The sequence below is a fragment of the Falco peregrinus genome, chromosome 7 (genome assembly GCF_023634155.1).
Source record: "Falco peregrinus isolate bFalPer1 chromosome 7, bFalPer1.pri, whole genome shotgun sequence".
Classification (NCBI taxonomy): domain Eukaryota; kingdom Metazoa; phylum Chordata; class Aves; order Falconiformes; family Falconidae; genus Falco; species Falco peregrinus.
Window position 1 is genome coordinate 19,037,305 of NC_073727.1, and position 21,178 is coordinate 19,058,482.

The 21,178-nt window shown below is 49.4% G+C and overlaps 1 protein-coding gene across 9 annotated transcripts in view; it reads right to left on the bottom strand.

The window, feature by feature from the left end:
• Window positions 1–21,178, bottom strand: part of NCOA1 (nuclear receptor coactivator 1) — a 179,430-nt gene that overhangs the window by 29,374 nt on the left and 128,878 nt on the right. For all 9 annotated transcript variants that reach the window (XM_055809473.1, XM_055809472.1, XM_055809469.1 and 6 more), the window contains 3 exons: window positions 6,219–6,313; window positions 2,489–2,666; window positions 535–714 (listed from right to left, as the gene is read on the bottom strand). In XM_055809473.1, coding sequence (XP_055665448.1) covers window positions 535–714; window positions 2,489–2,666; window positions 6,219–6,313 — 453 coding nt within the window. The remainder of the gene's footprint in view (window positions 1–534; window positions 715–2,488; window positions 2,667–6,218; window positions 6,314–21,178) is intronic.

A 21,178-nucleotide genomic window follows, 5' to 3' on the forward strand; every position in this document is an offset into this window, starting at 1 on the left:
GGCAGCGCTGCGGTCGTCAGCGGTGAAGGCGCAAGGTGGGGCGTCACACACCCGTGTCACTCGCTGGAAGGGTCCTGCAGCCAGTGAGCTTTGGTGGGTAATAAAACAGTGCTCCTTCCCTAAGGAATACTGACTGTAAGCAGCCCCAGAGGCAGCTCTGGAGGGCCAGAGAAGCCAGGATGGCTGGAGGGCATCGGCTCGGAGAGGGTGAGAAGCCAGCAGTGAACTCCAGGCATCGCCCCCAGTGTCTCCCCTGGGCCAAGGATCATCTGTGCCAGGCCAGGAGTAACCAGCCCCACCAGGCAGCCCTGCAGGATGATGCTGGTCCCCTCCTGCTGGCACTGCTGTCCCCCATCCTTGTCCTCCTCCTGCCGGCGCTGCCGTCCCCATCCTTGTCCTCCTCCTGCCGGCACTGCTGTCCCCACCCTGGTCCTCCTGCCTGCACTGCCATCCCTACCACACTCCTCTTGCCTGCCCTGCCCTGCCCTCCCCACCCCAAACACAGGGTTGGAAGCAGAGGATGCTCTCCCCTACCTTCTCCTTCCTCCTTGAAGGACTTGGGCTGGGAGACAGTGAAGCACTGCATCACCTCGTAGCGCTGACGAGCCTCCTGGTTCTCAGCACCTGGTTCGTCAGGCGGCCGGATCAGCATCCTGCAGCTGAAGGTATGGCTGTTGCGCCTGGTTGCTTCTTGAGGCCAAGGAACTCCATTTACTGGGGGATGGAAAAAGGAGAAGGAAGAGGGGATGTCAGGAGCTGCGCCACACACACGTCGCCCCCACCTTCCGGAGGACCCCTCGGATAAGGGAACAGAAGGAAAAGCAACAGCATGGAGGAAGAAAGCAGCTCGCTGCCCAAGTCAGGGGCGAGCCAAGAGCAGAGCCAGGGGCAGAGCGGCCCCCGCCAGCCCCTGGGGCTCCTTCGGACCTGCTGAAGACCCCGTGCCCAGCTCCACGCTCCCAGCTGGGCCCCAAGAGCACCTACAAAGGAAACCAGTGCATCGTCATGACAGTCATCGCACTGACATTTATGAACTGCTCCTTACATCGCTGGTAGGTGCTACCATCTCCATCTTATAAGCAGGAGAAGAACTGAGGCAGGGGGGCTCTGAGTCACTTACAGAGCCTGGGAAGACTCCTGCTTCTTGCTGTTGTACTTGATATCACTCTGAAGCAACGATCCCAAGACTTTTCCAGCAAGTCCAGCTGAGCATCTCCATAGAAATTAGTTTGTTCTTTGTTTCCTCCTCATTTCTGGGGTAAGTCAGCAGTGAGATCTTCTGGTACTGCAGCAGCAAAAGCCTTCCCCTTTCATTTTTTTACGTAACCCAGCTTTTTCCCAAAAACCTCTGGGCACCAGTTGGCTGATTTTTCTAAGCCTCTATCTACATCTTTGTGGACATCCGTATGCAATCCAAACAGTTTTGCCACCAGCAGGTTATGAAGCTTTCATGCAACCTGACCTACAGGAAAAGCTGAGGGGCTTGTAACATCCAAGGAAAGACAAAATACCCAGCCGTACACTGGGCAGCCACAGGGAAAAGACAATGCCTGAACATCTACAGGCTCAACCTGATGAGTGCCCATAGATTTAGGTGGCTTAAGACATCCTTGTATTTACCCAGAAGGAAGACAAGTGTGAATTTCAAAAAACCCTCCCTATTTTTAAGTCAAACTACTTGGAAAAGGCTCATCTACCTTTTTCTTCAAAGGTGTGAATGGATGAGGGATCAGTGATGTCTCACCCACGTCAGCCACCCGGAGAATGCTCGCCTCCAGTCAACAAATAAAACCTTCTGCTTTGCTCGCTTCCAACACCCTGCAAGTGCCTTCACCATGCGATGCTTCCTCCCACCCTCACAACTGTTCGTTCTCCTGGTGTAGGAGACCATCGCGAGCTCACTGTTTGCACCGTGACCCTTTCTCACACCCCCAGGTGCAGCATATCCCCACGCTACATACTGGGCAGAATACTGACAGGCTCTGAAACCAGCTGGGGACAACCCCCCCTCCAGCTGGGAGGACACCTGAAATGAACTGGGATAAGCCAACAGGCTCAGTCCCCCCAAATCAACACCTCAAAATCTTCCTCTTTGTTCCCCTAACGCTCCTATATGTGCTCCTTGTTTTGGGCAGAAGAGTCAGTTCTTCACACCCACGAACCAAAGCTGAAGGCAAAAGTCTTCTCGGCAGAGAAAGCCAAAGGGGAGATGACTTGAATATTGTCATTCACCAGCTATTTATTAAAAAATCTAATATGGGTATCTCACTTGTAGGATGTATTTCACTAGGCAAAGGTTTACGGATTTTTATCTGGCTTTGGTATATCTCCAAATTTCACAGTAAACAATATAAAAAATAGTAACATATGTAAGTAATATACATAAAAAATAATATAAGGCCAGCTTCACTGAAGACGCAACAGTGTTTTCAACAGCGCTTTCCAAGCACCTGCTGATAAAAAAAACCCACCTCGAGGGTTCTCTTACCTAGAGACTTTGGCAACAAGTTCTTGACGAACTCGGCGTGATCCCCCACGTGCAGGATGCTGTAGACACTGGTGTTCATGAGCTCCTCCTGGTTATAACCCAGGTAGCTGGTCACGTTCTCAGAGACGAAGACGATCCTCCCTTCGCGGTTCACAACGAAGAAGAAGCCATCCAACGCCTACAAGGGGAATAAACCTGGGCAGTGTGTGGGCAGTGGGTCCCAGAGCAGGTCAGGATGCTCCTTGACCGTGGGCCATCTTCCTCTGCCTCTCACAGCTTGGCTTCACCCCCACTTTTTATTACAGCAGTGATCAAATAGCAGCACATTTGCTTAAACACCTGCAGCCTCCTCTGCTAAGGACATCCCTGCCACTAAGGATGGTGCCAGTGGAGGAGAAACAACCCTCTTTCAAGGGCCAAAGCAGTCAGAAAGGCTCTAATTTGGCAAGCCTGATTTGCTTAATTACAGCCCAAGAATGACAGAGCCTTTGCAGCATGCAAATAACAGTTTTCTTCATTCATTTAGCACGCACGTGGCAAATTCAGCCCCGCAGTCAAATGGAGGAGGACAAGCACGGCCCAAACCCAATCATACAAGGCGGGGAGATCTGCTTATTTTAACGAGGACACCATCAAGGTTTTTAATTCACTGCCGTGGTACTGGAGAGGTAATGCTTTCTGGTGCTGTGAAATAAGCTGAGAGCTGCAGAGCCCAGGGCTTGTGTGAGGAGCCCTTGAGAAGGCTGCTCCTTGATTTATGTCTTCCAAGCATGCATCACCTAAAATGCTTCATCCAGGAAGGATCTGGTTTTCCTGGACTCTAATTCCTAGTTATTCTACTCATCCACAGCAAGTTCTGGTGGACCGTAATCCTGCAACTAGATCTGGCCATATCCCAGAGTGGGAGGTGGTGTAGGGACAAGAGAAACTCAGGATGCCCAAAAATTGGTACCCGCGGCACTGCTCTCTCCTCTCCATCCTCCCACTTGTTCATGCCAGCAGAGAGTTCCTCTGATGGAGAGCATCCAGGCTTTATTTAATGCCGTTTCTAAAAATCAGGTTTTACTGCAAAGCAACATTAAGTGCAAGAAACAGGAAGCATTTAAAAAAGAAAAAAAAATAAGGAAGAAAGAAATCTTTTGTCAAAATGGTTCTGGCAGATAGACTGCAATTTTCCTTGTTCCCAGCTGTTGCCAAGACAACCAGCCTTTGCACTTTGGGCACCCAAAAAAAAGACCCAGGCTGGATGGTAAACCCCACCTGGACCCTTCTCCGCAGGTGATGCTGGTTTTGGGGGGCCGGGGGAGCAGGGAAGGGGCAGGGGAGCTCCAAGGCAGCAGCCGGTGGGGACCCAGCTTGCACCCCTCCTCTGTAGCCCCCATTCCTCCAGCAGCAATGCTGGGCATCTGTCCATGGTTTCAATATTGAAATACTTTATCAGCGCAATTGCTTGTGGAAGTCAAGCCCAAACAACAGGTCAAGAGGCAGAAAACCTTCCTAAAAATGAAGATGCTTTTTAATAGCCTTTTTTATCTCCACTGTTCTGGGTTTGAAAATCCTGCCTGAGCCCAGGGCACCTAGAAGAAGCTGGAAGTCATCTGGGGAATGTTTTTAGGCATGAGAGGCTGCAGACTGCTTGGATACCAGCGAAGCCACTAACTGCACCTTGGGGTCAATCTGCACGGAAAACAAACTAAGGGCGGTAAGGGCTTGGTGTCCTCAAAGTGCAGACACGGTTGTCCTGTAGCATGGGCATGGGTCAGGGTCAGCATCTTGAGTGTGCAGGCTTCACACGCTGCTGTGGGAGAAGGCCAATGAGGAAATCATTCCTCAGCCTGTACAGGTGCTAAACAAAATCTAAACATGGATTTTAAATCAAGTAATACAGGATAGGCTGTTTATAAAGCAGCATTGACTGAGCATTAATGCCCCTCTGCGTTCCTTCCCGCAGAAAGGATGCATCGATACCCAACCCAAGCATTTGGGATAATATTAGGTCAGAAGTGATCCGATTTAATTAAATTTCCTTTTCTTTATGATGACCCCAGGTTTTCCAGGGCTACTTCTATTACTGATGTGCTGTCATCCCTGCTTCACCCCAAGGCAATCTGCTCCCCATCACCCCAGGTGCCGGCTTGTGGCCACAGGGAGCCACATATTCCTATGTGTGGTTATGGACACGACCCTGGCTGAACGATGCTCTGTTGAGCCACCTGGCCCCACTTTCAGCATTTCAGCGATGTAAAGGCACGTTCCCAAGACTGCACTGTGAAATACATGGATTTACTGTGGAGGTACGGACGCTGCTCTCTCTCTTATGGTTTTGTTGGTTCTGCCACTGCTCTCATAGGATGCCTTCTCCCAGTAGAACCCAAATACTGGGGTTTTGTTGAGGATCTGCCGCCTTCTCCTGCATCCCTTCATATTCTCAAGCCTGTTCCTAGCACCCAACGCACCCCTCAAAATGCACGTGCCTTTCGCAGACTAATTTCTAAGCCCTTTCTGCATTTTTAAGAAAGATCTGTCAGACTGGATCTGTCAGACTGAGCACCTCTGTAGCCAAGCTACCAACTCCCCATTAACTCCACCCACATGCTTTCCATCCTTTCCACAAGTCAGACCCTTCCTTTGATGCTGACCCCCTTCCCATCCCTTCTGCATTAACTCCTCCATCTGCAGAGTCACCTCTTGCAGACATTTACTTATTTTGACACCCTCACCCCAGGGCTCAGGGGAGACCACTGTGGTATGGAGAGGGATTAAACAGGTCTTGAAAAGCATGGATGGCAGCACGGGAGAGCTCCCTGCGGCCTCCAAGCATCTTTTGGAGATGCAGAAGAGGCCAAAAACATTGCCAGGGAGAGTCTCTCTCCCCAGGAATCCTGAAACTCAGGTTGCCTTTCAGTCTCAAAAATGATGTCACATTTCACCTCCCGGCTACTGGGCTCCCAACAGAAACCAGAGAGTAAATCGTTGGACTGTGTCATGTCAGCAATTATGCTCTTACAGTTAATTAAATGAATCAGATGATGATGTTGCTTCCTTTTGGTCTTTGAACGTGTAATTTTATCAGGCAGTTTCAAGGCAAGAAGGTGGCTGTGGGATGGTGCTGGCCACCTCCAGGAAGGAGCTCCCCCAGCCCCAAGCCTGACCACACCATGAAATTACCAGCTGACTGATTTTGGATTTCAAATTTATCTGTGATAAAATATGATAACCCCACATAATAACCCTCTCCACACAAGGTGATCCCGTCAGGTCCAAGCCTGACCTTTTTCCTGAAAGGTGATTATTTCTGAGTTACTGATACCGACCGAAAAGCGCTCTCCTCATCCTCCCTGTTTTTCAGAGGACAGGAGGACTCAGATCTGCTGAAATCCATCCCCCACGCTACCTAACTGACCTCCAAATGAGGCCGAGGGCTCATTTAATCCCCAGTTAGAAGCAACTCATTATTTTCATGCCAATATGAAGAAGGTATCCAGAACAGCTTCAACTTGACCAATCCAAGCTCCATCAAGCTTGGCTAAGACTCACTTTCCAAACCATTTGCTGAAGTGAAGGACTAAGATCAGTTTACCCACAACTTAGGCCAGGGATGCAGTTGGGCCTAGAGCATCCCAATTACGTCCCCGTTGCCTTCCTCCTCTGTATTTCACTTTCTTGGTGCGCTGCTTTGCTTTGGGCAGTAGTGGGAGCCTGGCAGCATCAGCAACATTTTAGCACCTACCTCCAGAAGAAGAGGTCCCAGAGACTCCTTTTCAATCACTCCTTGGCTGCTGGATGAGATGTCAGACTTCTGCACTTCATCATCAGCTGCTTTCTCTGCAGCAAAAGAGAAGGGACGTTACAGCCAAAAGAACCATCGTTTTACTACTAAATTATTACCAATAATAAACAAAATATTAACTGCTTGTCATACAGGCAAGGCAGGATGTGCACCATAAGACTCCAGCATTTTCATTTAATGAAAGAATATTCATAAAGATATAATGTGATTTCTAATTATTTATTATTATAAAATAAAGGCACTAATTAGATGATAACCTACTGCTAGCAGGAAGAAAACCCCCATCTTAAGCAGAAGCCTGTAGAAAGAGGCATCCAAAATCAGCATTTTGAAAAGGAAATGGTATATCCAGTTTAGTGCAAGCTACAGTATTCAATCTGGAACTTTTCCAACATTTTTAAGAAATAACTGCTGGGAAGAACTCATGGAGAACGGACTGTGCCAAAGGAAACCTGCTGGAGAAAAAAAAAGCAGCTCCTACCACTGATGTGCAGGGAGCATCCCAGATGCCGGTCAGCTGGGAGCCAGCAGGGCCAGAGATGGGAGAAGAGCATCCAACGTGGAGCAGGTGATGCTGCTGGAGGAATCCAGCCCCAGCCCTGCCAGAAGCTCTCACTCACACTGTATTGCTGAATAATCCCTTTGGGAAAAAAACCACCCAAAAAACCCAGAGAGAAGGCCCTGTTATTTATCTTGCACTCCCCCAAAAGGTGCTAGCCACGTCGCGCAGCTACTCCGAAGAATTCAGATAAATCCAGCAGCAAAAGGCGGGTGGCAAGTGGGATGTGATAAAGCCAGCGATCACCAGCAAGTGAGCCACGACGCTGCTGGTGTTTCAGGGCTGTTTTCTTTTGCTCCTCCATATCCATGACTGTTTTCCCCTGGGAAAGCTGAGAGAGTCCCTCAGACTCCCTGGATGCGATCTGGGAAGGATGGGGAGAGTAGCATCCCGTACACTGCAGGATACAGTGGAGATTAACCCGATTGCTGGGGGTGACTTGGGAAGCTGGCAGTGCAAGCCCCAGCCAGGCACATCCGGGGCTACAGATCTATTTGCAAAGAGGAGATTAATTACTGTTTAATCACATGGTTTGGGCGAAATAAGGCCAGAAAGAGGCAAGCGGGAGCTAAACCTTGATGAAGGGGAAACCTGCTTCATTGATCAGGCATCACTTAGCAAGGGAAAAGCAGGGACACCTCTGACTGCAGATGCTTTTTGTCTCAATGATGTTTTGCTCTGAAATGTGAAAACACAAGCTCCCGGGAACAGCCCGAGGGGCAGGGCATTACTGACGGCACACTGGTGCCCCTTCGGCACTGGCAAAGGAGATTATTGCCTGTGCAGGATGTCAAACAGCACAGGAGACCTGAAGCATCCTTGGTCCAGGCTCACACGGGTGGTTTTGATTAAAAAGGAAAAAGACTCTTTGTGACTAGCTGAAAAATTACTTGAAGCTTGGTCCTTTATTAAGTTTACACCATTTTAAAGGTTTTCCTAGTTACCAGAACCACAAATTCAGCCTAGCAGCTGGAAATTAAGCTGTGCTCCTTCTGTATAACTAATTGTTAGTGTAAAGCAAGATGCTGGGGCCAGGGTGCAGCCAGTGACTCACGGACAACACGCACGGTCCAGGGGGATGCAGCCCCATCCTCGCAGGCTGTGCTTCCCCACACGGCAGGAGTAACAGCCCAGGGTTTGCTGGTAAATTAAAGGGATGTTCAGAAAAATCCCAAGGACTAAACACCTGTGGGGTGCTGGGAGCTGCAGGGAGAAAATTGCTAGAACTGGTTTTAAGAGGGACGGCAGCGAGGTGTGAACTTTATTGCACAGCCAGGCAAGGGAAAAGGCTCCTCAACCCACAGTGCCTTGTGCTGGCCCTGGAAACCCTCATGGGCATCAAGAAATACACGTTTATCAATCAAATGTCATCAACACACCAGGCTGATGAAAGAGCTCTGCCCAGCCCGTCAGTCCATTCCCAGAGGGCAAGGGATGTTTTCTCTGGATAAATATCCATCGAGCGCAGTGGTGTGCATGCCAAAGCTGCAGGCCAAGAGGTTTCTAGGGCCGCTGGGGGTTTACTGCTCATCTCTCTTGACACTGGTCTTCGTTTCTGATCATCCCAGCGCCACGGGAGCCGCTCACCTGGCTTGTCTCTCAGTGGAAGCTAAACCGCACTTGCTGTTTTGCAGTACGTCGGCCGCGAGCTTTATTATTCAGCATCAAATCACATTTGCCAAACGTACAAATGTGTCACTTGAAACTCTTCACCCCTGCGTCCTCCCAGGACTTCAGCAGTCTTCAAGCTCACTTCGGGTGTTTCTCTTCCCTGATCTCTTTCCTGACTTCGTCTTTCATCCTGTGGGTCACTCCTAAAGCAGCTCTCAGGAGAAGCAAGTGTGGAAAAGCATTTGCACAACGCTTGCTCTTGCAGAGGTGGCTGCCAGCTTTGCCCACCGATTTATCAGGTAGTCTCTGCCTCTGCTCTCCCTCTCACCCAGCAGCTCTTTTCTCTTTAGGAAATAAATCAACTGAAAAAGGTCACGCCTTCACCTCTGCCGGCACAGCCCCGAAAACAACAGGCAACATGCGTTGAACATGCACACGCAGGTTTTGGATGCTCAAGCAACGGTCTGACTTCAACCCTAAAATACCTGAGCTCTGCATCCCGCTATGGACCTCCCTGGGCAGGTCACCTCATCCCCAGGGGCCTCGGTTTCCCATTCCAAGCAGAACCTGGAGTTCACCCCCACCCGAACCACCCCTGAGCAGCAATGCCTGCCTCCCACCCAGTACCGCTGCACGGTTAAATCACGAAGGAGCAGCACCCTCCCAAGGAAGCCATCCAAATTCATTCCAGGGATGGAAAAGCTTCCCATTCACCCAAACCCGCAGGAGCGGGGGGGTACCACAGCATGAGAAACAGCTTTTTTTCCCCTGCTCTTAATAAATTGATGCACTTAAGAGGCAATGCGCTGGCTTTCAGCTCTAATCTTTTAATTGGGCTGTGGGATCCTCCTCCTGCTTTAGTGAAATAGTTTCATCTGCCAGCTCCAAGTCCATTTATTCAGCAGGATTAACCAGCAGAACGATGCGCTGCCACCATCTCCCTCATGGGCGAATCCTTCTCTTTCCCACCTTTGCAGCACTGGGATCTGGGAGCAGATGGATCCCTTCAAGCTTCTGCTCACCTTCCCTGGGGTGGCACATCCCAGTGATGTAAAACTCCTTCGAAGTGTCAGTGTACCCTGGCTCAGCACTTCAGCTAATGTGCTTAAATGCAGCTCTTTAGCTTTCCCATCCTGAGCATGCGAGGAATACATTACTGACAAACTGCCGGTTTGCACCTTAACCCATTAATCTCAGTATTTTATTTTATTTTTTCCATGGCGTGAATTGCAGTGGTGGCTCTGCTGTGCCGGCAACTCGGCTGATGCTCTCAGGGAGTATCGGTCACAGGCCAGGCATCCCCTGCACTCAACACAACCAAACACAGAGCAAATTCCCAGTTCCCTGTGCTCATAATCTCATTACAAAGCTGGACAGACAGATCCACATGAAAATAAACCAACGGGAGCAACATGAGCCCCAGCACTGCTGCTGTTTGAGGCTGTCGGGATCTGGCTGCGGGGGCTTTGGCAGCCTTGGGCATCGTAAATCCCCATCGCACAATAAAAGCCCGGCACACCGACGGCCCTGATTGGAACCTAATTGCTGCAAACGTGATTAAAGCAGCGTTTTTTTTTTCTTGCAGCACCGAGAGAAGCTATTTTAAAGACATTCATCAAATCATGCCCCGATTTTCTGACATCCAGGGAGATGCCTGGGTGCCTCTGGAGTCTACAGGAGCCACAGGGGCTCCAAAAATATCAGGTCAGTGGACGTGAAGCGTGAGATAAATGTGTTACAACCAGGTTACCCAACACCATCGATACCACAGTGGGCGCAGGACCTGATGCCCACTGCGATGCCTGGGAACACCGCGGTCGCTTTGAAAGCAATCCTGTCCCATGCCAGCCCTGCGCAGCCAACCTTGGCACGGGCAGAGGTGACATTTCCAGCTCAGCCCCGCTATTTTGCAGCCACATGAGCCTCCTGCCTAGAAGCTGCTGATTCTCTGCAGGATTAGAAGAAGGGATGGGGAAGGCACAAGGCTGGTGAGGGATGGAAGACACTGCTAAAGCACGCCAGGACTGGAAAAGGAACAATACCTTGGATGCCCTGATGCTGGAAGCGATGGCCAGCAGCACAAGGCAATGGGGACAGATTTTGCATCACCGAGAGCTACTCTCCCGGTCCCCCAGCCCCGTGGTACCCAGCTGCGCCCAGGGCTGCCGGCCAGGCTGCTCCACCAGGCAGCTCCTCCTGGGCTCGGCACGGTGGAAGGCAGGCACGGAGCAATGCTGGAGGGGAAAAGAAAGGGGTGGGAGGTGAGCAAAGCAAAAAGCAACACCCCTGGCAAGGCAAGGGCTGATGGCAGGGTGGCAAGCTGCTGAAACGGTGGGGTGCAGCCCAGGCGGGGGGGGGTGTCAGCAAGCTGAAGCGTGCAGATGGGCAGCTGACCTGTTTGGAGTGTCTTCCCCCCTGATTTTAGAAGATGTCGATTCAGAAAGTCCCTTTTATGTTTTGTTAATAAAATCCCAAAGCCAAGAGCACACGGAGGAAAGGCCAACAGCTCATTTGGGGTGTTATTTCTGCTCCCCCAAAAGAGACAGTGCAATATATACCTTCTCCTAAAAAACTGGCTAAGACCTCTGCCTCAAAACCACATCTCATGGAGCAAAGGTGCAGGACATAGCTTTGGCAAGCAGATGCCACCACCCCGCTGCCCACTCAGGGTAGGGTCCTGACGTTTTCCCCTTTCTTTGCCTCTTTTCCCTCTTTATATTATTAATTTTTATTTCTCCAGCTGCCTCCATCCCTTTGGCAGGTCTTCTGCTCTTTCTCTACCACCATTTTTGCTGGCATAGGGCACAGCAACCCCAGGGAAAGGGGGCTTAGGGGACACCTCCCAGAGCTGCTCCAGAGCAGATGGCAGGAGAGGAAGGAAAATGGGGATAAAGGGGGTGGAGGTGGAGGGGGGAAGATGTCTAGCACTGATGTCCACCTGCAGTGTCTTGGGAAGTCAGCCCTAGCCCCGCAGGTTCCACTGCATGGCGCTCCATCCATAGCTCTCGGGAAACACTCCTGTCCCTCCATCCCTTAAATCTGCACTTTTAAATTAAAATAATCCAAGCTGTCTGATTCTGCTCTTCATTTATAATTTTGGAGCTGAAATGCTTTTTTTATTTTTTCCGCCCCAGAAAGGGGAAAGGAATATCTGAAAAATAATATACTGCATGTGGGTCTTTTAAACCAGGACATAAAAAATTTGAAACAGGATTTTGTTGAGAAGCCCCATAAACATAGAAAATCAGAACAATTGTTTCTATTTGCCCAGTGCAAGTTGTAATATACTTTGTAATATTATTTTGTAATATTCCTAAGAAATACTACTTTGTAATAATATATTGCATTTTGCCTTGAGATGCGAGAAGCTCACTGCTGCTCCCCAAGGAAACCCGCATGGAGAAGCCTCCATGGTTGTGGGCATGATGGCTAGGACCCAAATGATGCCCTGTGCTCTCCAAGGGCTCATTTTCAACCCAAGATTTCTATGGGCAATGCTAGTTTTTAATTTCTTACGATCGAAGCCCAAAAAGTCTTTGGGTTTTAACTTTTCTATTAACAATTCAACAGCTCCAAGGCAAAAAGTGCAACCGAGAAGGACCTGCAGCCTTTCCCAAAGAGTGTTGGGTATGCTGCTGGGTACCAAGGATGACAGAGCATGGCAAGATGGAGACGCTGATGTGATACCTGGAAAACCTGATGGAGCACCAGGCACAACGGCTCCCCATTCCTCTCCCATATGGCACATCTCCGCAGCCTCCCTAAGGGCCATGCCAGCTGAACCCCTCAGATCCCAGCCAGGATTTGCTATATCTGCTTTTCAAAAGATGAGCAAGGCAAAAAACCCCACATTTTTTTCTCAGTGTAATTTCCCAAATGAGGAGCTTTGATTTTTAGTTAATTAAAATCAGATGGAACAGACTCGGTGCACCCATGGATTGAAAGCGTGACAGAAAGCTGTGCCATTAATTAGTGCCTGCTATGAGGTTCATCAGACCAGTAAACCCAACAGGAAAGAAAACTGCCATAAAAATAAACTCCTTGGCAGAAGGTGTGCACCGAGCGCACCTTTCAGCAGGGCAGGAAAAAAACGGTTCAGAAAAGCCACAAGAGGAGAAAAAGACAATGGTCCTGATACAGGAAGGCAGCAGGTAGCGGGATCTAGACCACAGAAATGGGAACACTTTTGTGTTTTTAAACAGTGCTGAAGGAGGAAGACATATCTGGCACTATCTGTCTGGTGAGGGACATGTTGGGGGAAAGGCTCCGAGCATCACTGGCTGCTCCCCCCATTTTCCTTCCTCTCCTGCTGCTAGTGGTGGTAGCCCAGCCATACAGGGAGAACCCAGGTCTTCAGCTCCCCCACCCTCCTCTCGAGCCTCAGCAAGCACGAGCACTCTCCTCCCCATCCCCAGGGATCAACAAGTAGAGCAAGATCCTGCCTCAATGTGGGGATGAAGCCAATTTCCAAGAAGACCATCCTACGCAGCCTACAGGGCACGTGCTTGGACCACGGCAATGATGGCTTCTTTGGAGGTACTCTAAACCAAAATTCAAGCTGTGGAAGCTGAGATGTGCCCAGCGCCTCCCTGTTCAACGTCAGCATATTCACATGGAGGCAGATGCAGAAAAGCCAGCCCAGAGTCCTTCCTTCTTCACTTCCACAAATACCAGATTCCTCTAAAACACTGTATGGAAATCAGCAGCTCTTGGGTTGTGTAACTTTTTATTCTAGTAGGAGGAAGGAAATTATCTATCTATGAAGTTAAAAAAACTGTGGAAAAATACAATCTGTGAGATTCAGAGCTTGAAAATACCAGCGTGAGAAATAGAAGAGCAGATCTTGGCTTTCAGAAATCAGCCCGGCTCCTTCAGAGCCCTGTGCTTGCCTGCTTTACACCCCCCATCGTGATTGTCTGCTGGTGACAAGCCCCAGGGTGCTCCCCAACTGTGTGCCCTAACACCAGGCAGGGGTGCCAGGACGCTGGGGTGAGGTCCACCTCAAGGAGTAGAGGATGCAGATGTTTCCACCTGACCTATCCGCTTCACGCTCCCCTTACAGCCACAGCAGAGAAAAAGGCATTTTTAAAGGAGATTCACCTGATCCATTTAAAATTCTTATTCTAAGATAAAGTCCCATTTGGAGGTGGGGGGTTTTATCCCCTAGCCCTCCACAACCAGCGGTACCCAGGTTTTGCTCTCTCTCTTTTTCTCTTTTTTCCCAGTGAGAGCTGAACTCCTGATTTCATCACTGAACTCCACTGTTGGCCCTCAAAAAAATAACCCTTGCACCTCCAGAGCTGGCAACACAGCGCTCGCTTCAGCCCCGAGGATTTCTGTGCTATCCTGGAGAATGTTCCCACCAACACAGCCCCAAGTGGTTCTTCAGACACATCTTCAGCTCCTACTCTTCCATCAATGTGCACACAAAGGCACATGTCAGGAGGACACATCTCACCAGGCGCACAGCCAAGAGAGGGAACGAAGCCCTCAGGGTGTGTAAAACTGGCTCCAGTGCCTGTGTGGATGGTGAAGATTGAGGATTGATGCTGGTAGCCACTTCAGTTGCATCAGTAGAGCCAACAGTGGAGACATACTGGTAGAGGGCAGGACAGTGGGGATGTCCTGCTGCTCTCCCATGTCTCACCTGAGCTTCTTCCTTTGTAGCCTGGCTGGAAAAGCAGTCAAAAGAAGAAGTCAAGCACTGCTGCCGTACTGGGAATGATGATGGCTCCACCTAATGCTCTCACAGCTATTTGCCACACTACCTACAGCCCAAGCGGCCACCCTTACCAACCCACAGCAGCACTGGGAAGTCACACGCCTTCCAAGTGAAGACCTCGGGGAGGATGGACAAGATACATGCTCCCCTTTAATGAGCCTAAGATGCTACGCCCCATTAACACTCCCTTTTTCCAGCAGAAGAAATGTGATCCACAATGACCCACGCTTCCACAGCTCTTGCTGGAGTGGGTGAAGAAGTTCATCGACATCTGAGCTGAGATGCTGTTACATGTCACGTGACTGCTCGCAAGGCAAAAGCCACCAGGGTTAGCTTCAACTGATGCTGCTTTCACACACCGCGGTGGTTCATCACCTGGTGGTTCTCTCTTGAAGGACTCCAGATGAACCTGCAAGAGCACATCTGTCCTGCCCCAAGGCGAAAGGGCATTGTGCACCTTCTGTGTACAACAGCACCAGGAGTACAGATTAAGGTTGAAGACACCGGTCCCTGCTCCAACCAGCAAACATCACTTTCTTTGGCAAAGTTTGTACAGGAAACTCTACTTTTCTGCTTCTGATCAAATCCTTGTGCAATGGTGAAGAGCACAGAGCAAAGCGTGCTGCTGCTAAAACAGAAGGAAAATGGTATTTCTTTCTGTCTTCACACCTTTTAGAGTTAAACATTAATGGTGTTGAGATGTCTTAAGTAAAAAAGGCTGGTTGTCTGAACAATGTCAGGAAAAATTATACGGTGCTGAGTGAATGCAAAATTAATGAGCGCTGAATGCTGACAGGAGAGAACAGGCATAAGGAGCTGAGACTTTTTTATAGTAGACACAGAGATCAAGCAGGTAGAACATCTCCATCTTGCTGGGGGAAGGAATAAAGGGAGAAAAAAACCCACTTTTATCTCAAATCTGAAGAATTTAATTCGTTCAAAAACTGTGTCAACTCTGCACAGCCAAATCTGCAGAGATGAGAAAGGGCTACATGTAGCTCCCCCTGCCCCGCCCCCCCCCCCCCCCCCCCCCCGACTTTAATTCAGCCCTGGCATAGCCTTCCTTCTCCTCCTGCAGGCATAAAATACATCGCAACACCATTTTAATGATCCAACTTAATTAATTTTGTAAAGAATGAGACTGTCTTTCCTCAAGACGTAGCATCTTGAAGCCCTCGTATGCTGCATGCTGAAGTCCAGGAGAAGCTACTATTAAAAATTCACTCGTGCCAACCGTTAAACCAGCTTTATGCTCAAGTTGCACAGGCATGTCAAATATGTGAACTGCACCAGCGAGGAGATGCCTGCCAAAGCGTGCAGACAATGCAAAGCTCGAGCGCAGCGAGGGGGGAGCTGACGCTTGCCATGCACAGAGCAGCCCCCCCCCCAGCACCACTCCTCCAAACCCCACTTTCTCGTGCCTCCCATCTGTCTCTCCTCGGCTGCAAAGGGAGAGCTGTCAATCTGCGGCTACTGAGAGAAGCGACTTGCTTTTGCTGCGACATCAAAGGGATTTGTCGGAGGTGAAGGCAGACTCTGTGGTGCAGGGTAAATGAGCCGAGGGGTGGCTGTAACGTGGGCGTGTGAGGGTGGTCTGGGGGTGCAAGCACAGGCCACGAGATGCCCCTGGGGGGTCAGCAAGCCACGTGGTATGGGAAGCTACCTAGAGAAGATGGAGCCTCCTGAGATGGGAAACCACCCAGAAAAGACAGAGCTGCACCTTATGCAAAGCCACCCAGAGAAGATAAAAGCCATGTGTAATGGGAATACACCTGGAGAAGACGGAGTCGCATGGTATGGGAATCCACCCAGAGAAGACAGAGCCATGTGGTATGGGAAGCCACACAGAGAAGATGGAGTTGCATGGTACGGGAAGCCACCCAGAGAAGATGGAGTTGCATGGTATGCAAAGCCACCCAGAGAAGACAGAGCCACATGCTACGGGAATCCACCTGGAGAAGATGGAGTTGTAAGGTATGGGAAGCCACCCAGAGAAGACAGAGCCACAGCAGTATGGGAAGCTACTCAGAGAAAATGGGAGCTGCATGGTATGGGAAGCCACTCAGAAAAGAGAGCCACATGGTGTAGGAAGCTACCTAGAGATGATGGAGCTGCATGGTATGGGAAGCTAAGAAGACAGAGCCATGCGGTATGGGAAGCCACCCAGAGAAGAAGGAGCCACGTGGCACAGGAAGACACCAGAGAAGATGGAGCCTCCTGTTATGGATTCCCCGTATCTGGAGAAGATGGACTAAGCCACGCAGGTGAAGGTTGCTTCCTCATCACCTCCAAAATGAACTTTAACTCCTCCAGTGCAATCAGCACCTGCAGGGCTGTGGGTGCAGCCCCAGATGCTGGATGCTGCCAGCGGGTGCATGAAGGCACAGCACCCAGATGCTCCCTGTCCTGAAGCAGGCGAGTGCCTGGGAGAGTAAGGAACAAGGCTGAAAGTCCATCCTTCATGTCCACCTCAGAAATACCACAGAGACTCACACGATGGGTTTCTGCTGGACTTTCTGCTGGACTGTATCCATTATTTCATAAATTTGGGATGGTCCAAACTATTCCCTGCTCCCGTAAGAAACTGTGCACGCACATAATTCACTGTCTCAGTGCAGCAGCTGCACCAAACCTGGGGCAAACATCAGCCTGGGGAACCTAATCCACCACTCCAGCATTTGACAACCCCGCTCATCATTAATACAGACGTAATGACCTAAAAGGTAGTTAGCTGAGACTGATGGTTTAATTAATACATGAGAAACTGTCTTAGAAGGCGGACTTCCTAAATAGCAAGGGCAGAAGGAATAGTGAGAAATATAATTTTAAACTACCCAAATGGTGTTGGCTCTCTACCCAAGGCTCTGGTGAGGCTTTACGTGCCAGCAAACACCCTCTGATGAAATCACAGCGCTCGGGGGAAGCAGAAGCCAGATGAGGAGTTCGGCAGCTGGGCACTGGGGAATACCGTGGCCCCAGAGGGAGCAAGCCTGGTCCTGCATCTCTCATGTCCCAGCAAGTTTGTTTGCTTTGCCCAACCATACCTCCCACCATAATAAAAGCTATTATCTCCTAGAACAAATCTCCCTTTATTTCCTCTGCTTGCAGGAGTATTAGGAGCATTAAAGTCTATAGAAGTTTGTTCAGGGGAAAATCTGAAATGAAAAGGGAAGGACTTGCATGGCTGGCTGCAAGTTTGCACGGGACACTTGATGTCTAGCTCAGATGAGATGCCTCCATCGCGGCTGCTAGAAGAGAGGTGAGATGGACCCCTGTCCATCGTCCTGCTCCTGCGCCCAAAGGGGTGCCAGCTCACGGGTGGGTGACCCTCCTTCTGATCACCAACCAAAGGAACGGGGGTCCAGAGCAGAGCGGGGACAAACTCAGAGGCAGCAAGACCCTGCTGGGGTGACATCCCGAGGGAATAAGAAACTTCAAATAGGTTTTGTCCATCCCTGTGAAGGGTCAAGAGGGCCAGGAAAAGGGCTTTAAAGAAAGATTTTTTTCCTCCTCCTTTCCTGCCTCTCTTAACAATGAGACTGAATCAAGAACGAAAAATAAAAATTAAAAAAGAGGGGGGCAAAAGCTAATCCAGCAGAGCAGAAGGCAAGAGGGAGTGATTTCTACAGGTGGTTTATGACTCTCTGCATGATCCACATGCCTTTTACATCCTATCAGATCCTCTTCTTACGGCGAGGTGCTAAAGGATTTATTAGTTCTTGACAGTGTGAGATGTTTAAAAGCTTAAGGATGTAATAACCAAATGTTCACTTGTTAAAATAAAGGCATCGTTTGGAGAGGTCTGTGCAATTCTTAGCAGCCTCCCCTTCCCCTTGGTCTATATTTAAGCTGCCAGCTAGATTAAAACTGTCAGAGCAGGGATGAGAATTTTATTGACATGCTTTGTAGGTGGTACGGCTCCATAAAATAAACATATACAGAGGATGCTCCCTGGTGTTGCTGCACAGGCAGAGATTTTTATAGTACTGACCTGGGGGAGTTTGTATCTGAAATCAATCCCTGATATAAAACAGATTCCAGAGGATACGGAGAGACAGACTTCACAAATGTCTGCAGGGAGTGTGGGCAGGGATGCAATCATTTAACATTTCACATTGAAACCAAACTGCAGAGAAGGGGAAGGTGTGAAATTCCCCAAACCCGCTCCAACAAACTCTTCACCCCTTGTGCGCAAGGTGCAATTAATTACTCTGATAACAGGGAGGTTTTAATCCTGGGAAGGGTGCAGGACAGAGTATAGGGAAGGGGACCCACGTGGATGCTCGGGAATCAAAGCGAGGACTCTTGCTCCAGCTTTACGCTGGCAGAAGCTGCTGCTGCAGACAAGGATCCAGCTCTCGAGGCATTTGTAAAAATATAGATATTCAGATTTTTAGAGACGAAGGCCAGGAGATATCACTAGATTGGACAGTCTGACCTCTTGAATATTGCAGAGCCCTCAAAGTTCACCCACTTCCACCACCACCAAGCCCTGAACTTGTGTTCGGCTAAAACCTGATGCAACCCACCGCTTCCCTTGGCAGCTGCTTCCCAGAGCAATCACCCTCCCAGTTGTAACTCTGGGCCCCAGTCCTAATTTGTTTTTGTCTGGCTTCAGCTTTGAGTCATTCTCTGTTATGCTGGATTTAAAAACCTCTTTAGTAGCCAGCATTTTCCGTTCTTGTTAGTGTTTATAGTGTCATCACCATGTCCCCACTCTTTCCCACCCCCCTCGATACACTCAACAGAACTCTTCAACCCTCCAAGCTGCAAGACATTTTCTCCAGCCCCTGGCTCATTTCTGTGGCTCTCCTCTCTGCCTTCTCTGGATTTTGCAAGCTTCTTCCAGCGTGGATACCATGCCTGAGCTCCAGTTTTGTCCCACCAATTCCATGCACATGTAACATCACCCAAGAGAAGCCCACCTTGCTTTTCCTCACATCCCAGGTTCACACTGACTGCCTTCATTTCCCAGATCTCCAGATCTTCTTGAGAAGTATCATTTCCCAGGATCCCGTCCATCCAGCAGTCCTCTATGCCCATCCTGTATTGGTCTAGCAACAATTTTGTATGTCTTTCCACACCCGTGAAGATGTTGATAGCACGGAGATCTAACAGAGACTCCCAAGAAGCTCCACGAAACTCAGTTTGAGAATAAAAGTGTTTTATCAGGATGAGGAGGAGTCACCGACGGTATTCCTCTGGCACCTGAGGTAAGGCAGCCATGCAGGGAGAAAATACACACCAGCTCGAGGGTGGGTTGACCCATTCACGTGAAAGAGGAACATATGTTAGAGAAACTACCCAACTGCTCTGCTAAATGCTGCTCATTTCTCCCACTTCCCACTACTTGAAGGTCACTCATCAAGCAAGAACATGAGTTTTGGCTAAAAGTTGGGGATGGCTTAATGGAGGTGACAAGAGGAAGCACCGTTACCCCCAGCATAGCAGGGGTAGTACCAGCAACAACCTAATGCTACCGCTAAGACCCAGTCAGAAAAATCATGACGGTCTGGGTCAACTCACTCAAGAAAAATGAAGTTCATTTGGAAGAAGTACAGAAAAGAGCTGTTGGGTTGATTAAAGGAAAGGCATAACCATCTGACACCAGGATCCTCAGAGAGCTTGGTTTGTTGGACAAGTCAAGAGAAGGTAAAGAACAAGAGCAACAACTGCATAAAAATACCTGAGGGAAGGGTGGTAATTGCCAAACAGAAGGAAGAATAAACCAAATTAAAGGGCAGTGTTGGCACAGAAACGATCCGAAACTCATTCCCACTGCAAACGAGCAGGTGGTTTCATCCTCTTCAGGATTTCAGAAGGACTCCTGGAAGGATGAAGTTAAAGAGTTAAAGGGGCTGGATCTGTTTGTACTCTGTTTACCTTGGAGGAGCCTCACACTTCAGAGCTTTCAGTGGGCACCTGGGGAAGCCAAGCAGGAATTCCCCCTCCCTGCTGATGCCTAATCTGCCCTCCGGGGTTTGGTTGGTTTTCTTTCTCTGTAGCCCTCTAACATATGGTGAAAAATCGGCCGCCAAGACGGATGAAAGTGGCGTGCATCCCTCCCTCCAGCAGCAGAGCAGCTCCATCAGGGTTAATCCAACCACTGGACCTGGGATAAGTAAAAACTTTCCTCTCCAGCACCTGCACCCACCCAGCAGCAGTGCTGCTGGCTGAGAAGGTCCTTCTTGCCTCAGGGATGGAGGCGGAGGAACAGAGGAGCCTGGAGTCGAGCAAACAGGAAGCTCCCCTTCCCTGACCTCGCTTGAAGCAAACAAAATCGGGAGAACTCCGATCAAGTCAATACATTTAAAGAGGAGGCTACAGCACCAGGCTGACAGTTGTAGCCTGAAGAGATTCCAATCTAATTTTAGATTCGACACAAACCTTAATGTGGTTTTAATTAATTAATTTCAACCCCCCTTTTAATTAATGTAAACCCCTTAAAGCGGTTTTCATTTACTCCACTTCCAGGAGACATTTCCACTTGCGTTGCTCCTCAGATGCCATTCTGCTGCTTGCTTTTGTTCTTCAGTCAAACCTCAAATGTTAGCCCCAAACTTCTATGTATAATACGTGGCTGGTCTTGAAAGTTGGGATGCTTTAAGCTCAGGCTCACGCCTCCACTGGAATGATTTTTCAAGTGCCGGGGTTTCCATCTCTTCTCTTGAGTACGCAAAAAGTCTACAACTTGTTCTTCCAGTGCATGAAAGTGTCCTCTTTTGGGTCCACTGAAGGACCTCCATGCTGACTTGGTACACAGAAGCTACCAAAAGTTACACTTGAATTCTCTGAATTCAATATAATAGTTTAATGGATAATAGTTTAAGTTTCTTTCATTAAGTTTACTTCAGTTTCTCTACGCAAGGCAGAAAGGCAGCAGTGACAGCCTGCTGTCACCCTGCCCTCCTGGCAGCAACACCCACCTTGGGCAGCTCTCCAGGCCACCAAGGAAGGAGCTCAGATGTGATGTGGGAATGCAGCAGAACATCCCCAGGGTCCATCGTC